Genomic DNA, 9,563 nt, shown 5'->3' with positions numbered 1-9,563 from the left:
GCATTTTCGTTTGTATTTGGTAATTATTATCCCGTCATGGGTTACTTAGGCTCAAAAGATTCGTCTTGCAAATTATAGACAAACTGTATAATTAATTATTTTGTTTAGCTACATTTAATACTTCATGCATGAAACATTCGATGTGATGGGGAATCTTAAAGTTTTGAAATTTTGAAGGCAACTAAACAAGGCCCAAACTATTTAGACAGACACATGGTACTCGTCCTATGGTCTTTTCATTATTTTCTCTCTTTTTTTATTGACTCATTGCATTGCAGGATCAGACATAATTATTAGGGAGATTGGTGTTCTTGCCCCTGCTAGCAACTCCAATTGCATTTTTACCCCACTTTTAAAACTTTGTGAATTTGCCCCTGTGTTTTCAAATTGAAAGCTCCGTTTGCCCCTGGTTGTAGCTCCGTCACCTGCAGTCAAAATAAACAGCTAAAAATAAATAAGAAAACCTTGCAAAATAGGGGGAAAAGACTAGATTGCCCCTTATCCTTTCATCCAACCCGGCAGCACCTCCCTCGTGTCTCTCTTATCTCTTCCCACCCTCGTCTCTCTCATCTCTTTCTGCCAGGCGGCGCGGCCGCGCGGGTCAAGGCGGTCGGGCTCCGGAGTCGGCGCGATCGGTGGCGCTGGTCGAGACCGCGGTCTGGCCCCGGCGTCGGCGCGCGTCGAGGCGGCGGTCCGGCCCCGGCGCGGGTCGAGGCGACGGACCGGCCTCGACCCCAGCCCGAGCGTCGGCGTGGCTCGGCCTCGTGCGCGGGCGCGGCCCAGTTCCGGCGTAGTCGCGGCGCACCCCCGGCCAGCGGCAGACCGGTTTCCCCTCCCGTGCGACCGGATCCGCCTCTGCCCGCTCGAGTGGAAGGAAGGGTCGGCGGCCAGCGCCGCCTCGACACGTGCGCTGGCGCCGCCTCCGCCCACGCGCTTGCGCCGCCTCCGCCCGCTGGCTTCCCCAACCGTGCGGCCGGATCCGCTTCCACTCGCCCCGTCCCGGCTTGCATCCTCACTACCTCCGCCGGCCCCGTCCCAGCTCGTGCCGGCGTCGTCCTCACCGTACGCGGCAGCAGCGGAAGTGCTATTTTTGGTGGAAGTGGCGCGCGCGAGCGGGACAGGCGCTGCAGCAATGGCCGGCGTACGCGAGAGGGACGGCCGCGGTAGCAGCGGCCCGAGGACGCGGCGCGTGCCAGTGGGACGGGCGATGCATGTGCGGCCGAGGTACGCGGCGAGCGCGAGAGGGACGGCCACGGCAGCAGCGGTCGGGGGACGCGGCGCGCGCGAGCCGGACGGGGGCGGGCGAGGGCGCGGCAGCAGCAGCCGGCGGACGTAGCGCGCGCGAGCCGGACGGGGGTGGGCGTAGCAGCAGTGGCCGGCGGACGCGGCGCGGGCAAGCGGGACGGGCGTCGCACTAGCGGCCGGCGAACGCGGCGAGACGGGTGCGGCAGAAGCGGGCGGCGGACGCCGCGCGACCGGGACGGGCGCGGCAGCAGCGGCCGGCGTCTGCGGCGTGCGCGACCATGGGTGCGGCAGCAGCGGCGAACGCAGTACATGCATGGCGCCCTGCATGCAGCTAGAGACTCAACCAAGACAAGCCGTGTGCTGTTTAGCAGTTATGTCCCACAACAAAAAAATAGAGGCAAAATCATTTGGGCAGATGGACATGATGGTCTTTTTGAATGAAAGTTGACACCATTAGGAGAGGTACACGGAATAGGGGTAAATCTTTGCTTCATTTTGAAATCGTAAGGGCAAATTCACAAAGTTAAAAAAATAGGGGTAAAATCACCATTAGACATCAAAATGAGGGCATAAACGCCAAAGCCCCTAATTATTATTGTCATGTTACATAACCATTATCTGTCGTATGCATTTGCTTTGTGAAACATTTGAAGTTTGAGAAACAATTTCAAATTTCAGGTTGCTACTTTGCACTGCTTATTGAAATGGAAGAGCAAGTTTTGCTATGTTTGGGAACTAATGAAGCTGTTCGAAAATACTTCCTCAATGTGTTAAGAAATATCTTAGCCACATCACAGAAAAAACAATTTGAAAGTGGGTTATGTGAATTTGAATAACGTGGTGTACTTTGATTGTTAAATTTAAAATCTATTATTTGTATGATTGCGTGTAGATACCAATACATGCTCTATTTATATTATAAAGTTATTTTTTAGCACCCGTAGCAACGCACGGGCACGGACTTAGTGAAACAAAATGACGAGACAAGGAATGTTATGCACGCCGCTGTCAGGCGTGCGGGAACCGTGATGCAGGTGAACTTCAGTACAGAACAGACATTACAAGACTTCTATTAGAGAACCATCATGCCGAGAAGATAAACAAGGGAAGGAACCATCATACCGAGAAGATAAACAAGGGTGCTGACTTTGCTCTCACGGTGAGACCACAATCTCGACGGCAGGGGCAGAGGTAGGGGCAGCGCATTCACCTTGTGAAGCCGATGTAGTAGCAGAGTTCGCTTCTTGCTTTAGTGTCCCATCGGCTTCAGAAGCTGCTGCTGGAGTGGCAGCGTTCTCTTCTTCCTTCACAGGAACCATGCCTTGTGCAGTCGATGGGTCAGTAGCTTGGTTACTTGCAGCTTCTTGTATTCTTTGCATTGCAATTTTCACTCTCTCCTCTTTCGGAAGCCGAAGCTGCACCCTCTGCTGCCTCTCTGCAAATGTCTCCAATCCTGCGTGCGACATCAGGAGCCAGATGAAGGAGAGGTACTCCCCGCCTGAGCCAAGGCTTTTGGCATGCAGGAAACCCCTGCATCTACCAGCAGAAAAGCATATCATCTCCACCCACACACCTTCGATCACCTCCCAAATCCTCTGCTCATCTCCTAATCGCATCAGCTCTTGAGAAAGAACCCAGGCGTCATGAATAAAGCCTTCTCTGGAAATGGAACTTGAAGCCACCTTATCAGTTATCTTCTGTGCAAGTTCCTTCTCGTCCACTAGAGGCAGATCTTCACCATGCAGGAGGTCCTCTATTTCTTTGTAGGCAGCCGTGAACAGGTTCGTTCTGCTGCCGGGCATTAGCATATCTGGGTTAGCAAACAGTAGATGCATCATGTAGTTGGAGATTTCTCTGCCCCGGCTAGCACATTCTTGATCAGGAGACACACCCTTACTATGAAAGCAAAAATCGGTTGCCACGTGCCACAGAAGGATGCTTTCATCAAATGGCTTCTCTATGCTCTCACTGATGAGTTGCACACATCCCTTCCCCTTTAGTGTCCAATGGCCCCTGCTGTCGCTGAATGCCCTGTAACTCTCAGCATCCAATATGTAATCCAGCCATCCATCTTTGACATGACCACGAACTAAGTTTGTTATGGCTCTAGCTGAGCTGCAGGTACACCAGTATTTGTCAAGAAAGTTCTTCAGCTGTAAGCATCCCATGATGCTCATCAACCAGGTGTGCCTCTTGTTGCGGGCAAAGAATCCGACAAGACTATGCTGGTGAACCGTTTCAGGCCAGCCCCAACTAAATTTTGATGAAAGCCTGATGAGTGAGAAGATCTCTATGAAAAATGTGATGTACAATAGTACATATGTGACAATAACATCGCTGCCTCTATAAACCTTTTTATGGCTACTGTGAAAGAGTCCAATGGCTGCGATTGGCAGTATGATACTCGACACCCGTGTGCAATGAGCACAATAGTAATAAGACTTGTAAACTGATTTGGTACTCAAATCCTTCATGTAAACAAGATCAAAGAGAATCGAGAGCCCATCCCTTAGTGCCATGTAAGCTCGTTCATCAGAGAGCGACCAGAAGGAGTTCAAGTTAGCGAAACGGTCCGAATAGGGATACATGACATCTGTAAAAAGCTTATCAGGCACTATACGGAGACGTTTCTTTTTGAAGAATCCTGGGAGAGGTTTCACGTGAAACTCTAATTCCGCAGGAATTTTGTTGCGCTTAACAGAATCCCTGGCTTTCTGTACATATTCTTCAAGCTCGAGTTCTCTGTTTGCGGATGTGGTCCTGCTATTGTCAGGAAACCAAGAGCTAACTAGGCCATCAAAGCTTGCACATTTGAGAGCCAAGGGCTTCTCAAAACATTTGAAAACCCCAGGAATGAAAACCAGGATTGCTGTAGCAAGTAACCTCTTATCAGACGAGGCAGACCATGACTTACAAAACACATAGATAGCCACTGTGACCTGATGAGGGAAGAGCCGAGTGGAGCCCCAAAAAACATATCAGAGCTATATACATTTGTATGGTAATGTTTACACAAATGATGAAAAAACAAAAATGAAAATTATGGCACGACTATTTTAACTATATGAATTAGTTAATGCATAGCATGAAATGAAACCCCTGTGACGGATTTACTATGATGTTGGAGTTGGGGCCTGACCTGGGATATTGCAGTCAAAACGTGCCGCTTCCAAAGTTCGTTGTCTTCGATGTTGTATGCCGTAATGGTAACCTGTCCTCCAAGGTGCATTAGCAGAACGGATGTCCATAACACCTCTAGGTCATGACTACTACTACTAACCGCAGAACTGTGCTGCAGCTTCCTTTGGCGGTTGAAAAGCGTTGCGAGGGCGTATATTGCCAAAGCATCACTGCCTAAGTATGACAACCAGATGGAAAATCTGAACAGAGGCCGAATATGTGACTTACGAGCACTGGCAAATGCTGCAAGGAAGCACTGGATGCAGAGGCTGCCCAAGACAAGGATGCGCAGCTGCCACTCTTCCCACAACCGCACCACACTTGAGAGGCCCATTCACTATTTCACTCTCTTTGTTCCTATAGCAGGGGGTGTGCAAGTGCGCTGGTTGATGTTATAGCTAACCACATGTCGTATGTTAAGAAAATCACATGTTTAGCTTTCAGAAACAAAGCGGTAGTGAACCAAATGGCTCAAGCTAGCATCGATCCGAAGTTAAGGTCACTGGGACAGGGCAGGAATCCTCTGATCCAAGGACCAGGCAAGGGATAGAATATGGAAGGGAATATCATCACTGTCACGCAAAGAGGACTTCAAAGTTGTGGTAGTTGATGTGTTGAGATATCCTTCCACATGAAGAATGATTTGAAGCCCGACAAATTGAGCAAAACAGCCCATAAGCAGGGCCGGGCCTAGAATTTGGGAGGTGGGTATTCAAAATTTCGAATGGTGTAAAAAATATTGACAGCCCAAAGTACATATTAATAGCATATAATTGAGCACCGACAACATAAATTGTTCATAACTTGTAATTGTTCAAAACTTGTAATTGTTCAACATATAGATAATAGATGTACTAAATGATCAATGTATCGAAGTGGGAACATCTGAAATTGTTCATTGTGATACTACATTATCGTGAACTTTTCATTAATTTCGAAAATTGCAACGACAATTTTCAACAAAAAATGGACGAATTTTCACTAACCTTGATGTTAAGGGCTCGGTAGCCCTTGCCGGCTCGCCCCTTTCTTGAATGCTTGCGCGGTTGCGCCTGCTGCGGTGCGGTGCTGCTGCTGCAGTGCGCCTGCCACCCACGGCCCGCCTGCCCGGCTGGCCGCCGAGCGGCCGAGGCCGAGGCCTAGCCGCCGTCCGCCGAGCTGCCGGCCAGCGGCCAGCCGTTGCCCGCGGCCCCTCCGCGGCTGCGCCTCGCCGTGCCTGCCCTCGCCGCCGGCCGCCGTGCCGCGCGCCGCCGCCTAGGGTTTGGGGAATTGGGAGCGGGAGGGCAGGCCGGCAGGGGCGACTCGGGGCAGGGCCAGTGCAGGCCTCAGGCCTGGGCCGTCGGTGGCTGGGGAGGTGGGTGGGCGTAGCAGTCACACTATCGCAGTGAGAGAGGTTTAAAAGAACGGAAATGCTACAGCACACTCGTCCGGACGCGCGTCTCCTTCCGGACGGAAGATGTGGCACTACTGCTATCAGGCTATTTACACTCACGCTATTCTATATTCATCCTAAAAAAATATTTTCGTCCTAGTCATCATGTTCTTTTCTTTAGATTTAATTTTTCTGCACTCATTTATTCTCCATATCTCTACTCTATACCTACTACCGACCGCGGGACTCACATGTTAGATTTTTTTATTCACTATTTTACCCCCTCCCCCGCCACCTCTGCTTCTCCTCCACCGTCGCCATCTGCTCCTCCTCACGGCCGCCCTGCACCTCGTTGCAGCCCCCTACCTCCTCGTCGCCGGTCCTGGATCTCACGGCCGCCATGCCCTGGAGCTCGCCACCCCCCCTACCTCCTCCGCCGCCAGCACCCGAGCTTGCCGCTCCCTCCGCTCGATCTCGGGCCGGCGGCGGGCCTCGCGGCGGCATGGTGGAGCAGGGGCCCTGCCCCCGCGGCGAGCTGTGGTCCTCGACACGAGGTGCACTCGACGAGATCCACCCCGGGCCAACGGCTTCCGTCTCCCAACGGATGCGCTCGAGCTCGGTGCGGCTGCTCGGCGGCGCGGCGACTGCGGCCCCGGTGGCCCGGCGGCAGCGCGCGGTAGCTCTGTAACATCCCGTAATTTTATGGAATATTATATTTCTAAAAAATGTGAGTTTTCAAAAAAAAAATTGTGTGATTGTGTTATTAGATAGAAGAATGTAAGACTAAATGCTAACTCTCCCAAATTCCTAGCAAATTAAAATTTAAAACAAATATAAGGTTATTATTGATAGTGTGATTTATTTGGTGTTGGAGTTTATTGGAGCCTGCCTTGTTTAAAAATTTCGTTTGAATATGTTTTGTTTGGATTTAGTGGAGTTCAAATTAATTTGAGTCAATTAATTTAAACTCAAATACTAACTCAACCCCTAAACCAACTAACAGGCCTTAACCTCCTATCTGAACCAGCCCAATACTTAAACCCGGCCTGGCCCAGACCTTGAACCGGCGGCCTGCCAAACCCTCGAGCCCAACCCGCCTGGCCCATCCTGCACGGCCCGAACACGCGCCCCTTCGGCCCGCTACCACCGGCCCAGCACCACCCCACGCGCCACCGGCTCAGCCCAGCACCACGCCACCTCCCCTTCTCTCCTTTGTGCCACTTCCAAGCGGACCCCACCTGTCAGGCAGCCCTGTTACCTTTTCCCCAACCTCCCAACGCCATCCGCCACTGCCTCGTGATGTGCCGCTCCGCTCGTCCCAGCGCCGCTTTCCGTCGCTTTACCGCCGACGCCGTTCGCTCCGTAGCCTAGCAGCCGCGCCCCGCCGCCGTCACATCGCACAGCGCCCGTCAGCGCGCCCTCAACCCCTAGCCTTGTGCCTGGCAGCCGCGCGATGCACGCCACGTGCACCTGCGCGCGCCCCCAGGCCGCCTCCGTCGATCCTCGGCATTCGTGCCGAGGGAAGCCCTAGCCCGGCCGCCTATAAAAGCCCTAGACGCCGCAAACCCTAGAGCCCAGAGCTCTTTTCCCCCTTGCGCCGCCACAAATCAAGAACAGAGGGAGAAAGGGAGGAGAAGGGAAGAAGGGGAAGGGAGCGCCGGGCCAATTGTATCATTTGCACCTATCTATTCAATAAAACTGAATCAAATTTATACAATAATTCAACTTTGTTCAAACAAATGAACCAAACCTAAACTCTTTCGCAACATCATCCAATAATAGTATATTTACGGAGAATTCACCTAGTGCTACTAGTACATATATGCTCTTTGGGCCCCCAGCTCCATGGGCCCCGGCGCACCGGCTGCCCACCCTCTAGAGCCGGCCATGCTCAAAACATGCTCCTAAAAATCTTATTTTGGGAATGAACAAGAAAACCCCACCTCCAACAGGTGCCAAAACCTGTTCCCAAATTTCCCCCACGCCCGGTCCTTTTTTCGCGAACGTGCTTGAGCATATTTTTCATTAAGAGGAAGAGAAGCAAAGTACAACATACAAGTTGGTTTCGAACCTGGTACACAGAGTTAGACAATTACATGGCAGTCAGCGTCCGACCTGGTAATCTACCCAAGATCTATGACACAGTCACGGGTGTCACACTCCGGTTGCCAGGGTGCCCATCCCCACCGGCAACAAAGCATCCAAGGCCTCACAGTGCAAAACAGTGAGGGAGGAAGAGAAAACTTCCTCGAATTGCTGGAAGGATGAGGCATCCGGCGGGTGAGTGTCTGAAGTGAGGCCCAGCTTTCTCACCATCACATTTTGCGCCTGAACCGCTAGTTTTGTAGCACGATGATGCGACTTCTGTGCCAACCTCTCGTTGCGGCGGATGGTGAAGTCTTGTGGTTGCTGTCGTGAGCGCCGTCGTGGCGGCGAAGCGACCAGCACAGGTGGAGGAGCCTCCGTACAAACATCATGTGCAAAATTAGCGACCACTTCTTTTACTGGTGAACTGGCCTCAGGTAACAGCTGTAACAGAGCCTCACGTGTTCCCCGCGCCACCGTGACATTGCAACGAGAAGAAGAGGTAGGACGCGCCAGCTCCGGCCCGGAAATGGTGTCACGTACCGGCTCATCAGCTGATGACATTTGAGGTGGAGTGCGGTTAGCGACGTTCGTCGCCGCCTCGACGTCCGTCATGGCCACCGCGGCGCCGGGTTGCCCCTCCTGCACAGGCGACAACGGAGGCAAGTCCATCGTCCAATGGGCACCCTTCGCCGGGGAATGGGAGTCTCCCAGTAATGCATCCACCCCATGAGAGGCGCCCGGCGGAGGAGGAGACGAGCACTCCACCGCTGGTGGTCCAGCTGTCAGCACGAGCGAAGCAACGAGCTCCTCCAACATGGGGTCAACCCATGCCAGAGGCCCCTCACCCGCGCACAACTCCAACTCCAGTGGATCAGGCATGGGGGAAAGGTATGAAACAGTGGCGCTGTCGGTGTTGTCGGAAAAGTCGGCAGGCGCCCCCATGCTGACATCCCCCCGCCGGCGACGGCGGCGGATTCTGCCAGCGCCCTTCGCGGCACCCCGCACGGCCCCATCCGAGACCATCTGATCGCCTCGGGTCGCTTGCTGGAAGGCCGAAGAGTTGATGCCGCGAACAGGGCAACATGGCGGATCGCCACCCTTCGCCGTCGACCTCAGTTGCTTGCACTCCCTGGCGATGTGGCGGAAGCCATGGCAGCGCAAGCAACGCCGTGGCAACCGACAAGTCGCAACACGGTGCGAGTAGGAAAGACAATTGAAGCATCTGTCGCGAAACACTGCAGGGATCCTCCGGACCTATAGGAGCTATTCTTGGCAATGTTGAACCTTGATGACCGCAGGTTGCGCCTCCAGCCGTGGGAGAATGTCCCGCCACCCATCGGCGTTGGGGGCGGAGACTCGTCCACGGCGGCCAAGGAGTTGGCGGGCGGGGATACGACCCTCCACCGGCCGGGCAGGCAAGCCGTGCACCAACTGGGCACGCGGCCGGCTGCGTCCCCTCCGGCTTTGCCCTGGTTCTTGCCGTCCAACGCCCATTCCACCTCGACCTCGCACCATGACTGGACGAGTCTGGGTGCGCGATGGGGACGCAGCCACCGGCAATGCTGGGCGACGCACGGCATCGAGGTAGGATGTGGGGTGGTCGTCGTCGGACCCCTCGCCGTCTTCATCCGCCCATCGACGGCTCTTCGTGCGTCCACTGGAACGACATTGGTGGAAC

General features: G+C 53.5%; 1 protein-coding gene across 1 annotated transcript; it reads right to left on the bottom strand.

Annotated features, from left to right (window-relative positions):
- Positions 1–2,136: 2,136 nt before the first annotated feature.
- Positions 2,137–5,564, bottom strand: LOC120711583. Its single transcript, XM_039997169.1, has 3 exons — positions 5,412–5,564; positions 4,385–4,456; positions 2,137–4,184 (listed from the first exon to the last, which is right to left on the bottom strand). Exon 3 carries the CDS (start codon positions 3,831–3,833, stop codon positions 2,400–2,402), a length of 1,434 nt encoding a protein of 477 aa, XP_039853103.1. The 5' UTR covers positions 3,834–4,184; positions 4,385–4,456; positions 5,412–5,564; the 3' UTR covers positions 2,137–2,399.
- Positions 5,565–9,563: the final 3,999 nt, after the last annotated feature.

Source organism: Panicum virgatum, chromosome 6K (genome assembly GCF_016808335.1).
Source record: "Panicum virgatum strain AP13 chromosome 6K, P.virgatum_v5, whole genome shotgun sequence".
NCBI classification, from domain to species: domain Eukaryota; kingdom Viridiplantae; phylum Streptophyta; class Magnoliopsida; order Poales; family Poaceae; genus Panicum; species Panicum virgatum.
The sequence above is the reverse complement of the archived record's forward strand: the minus strand, read 5'-3'. Positions and strand labels throughout refer to the sequence as shown.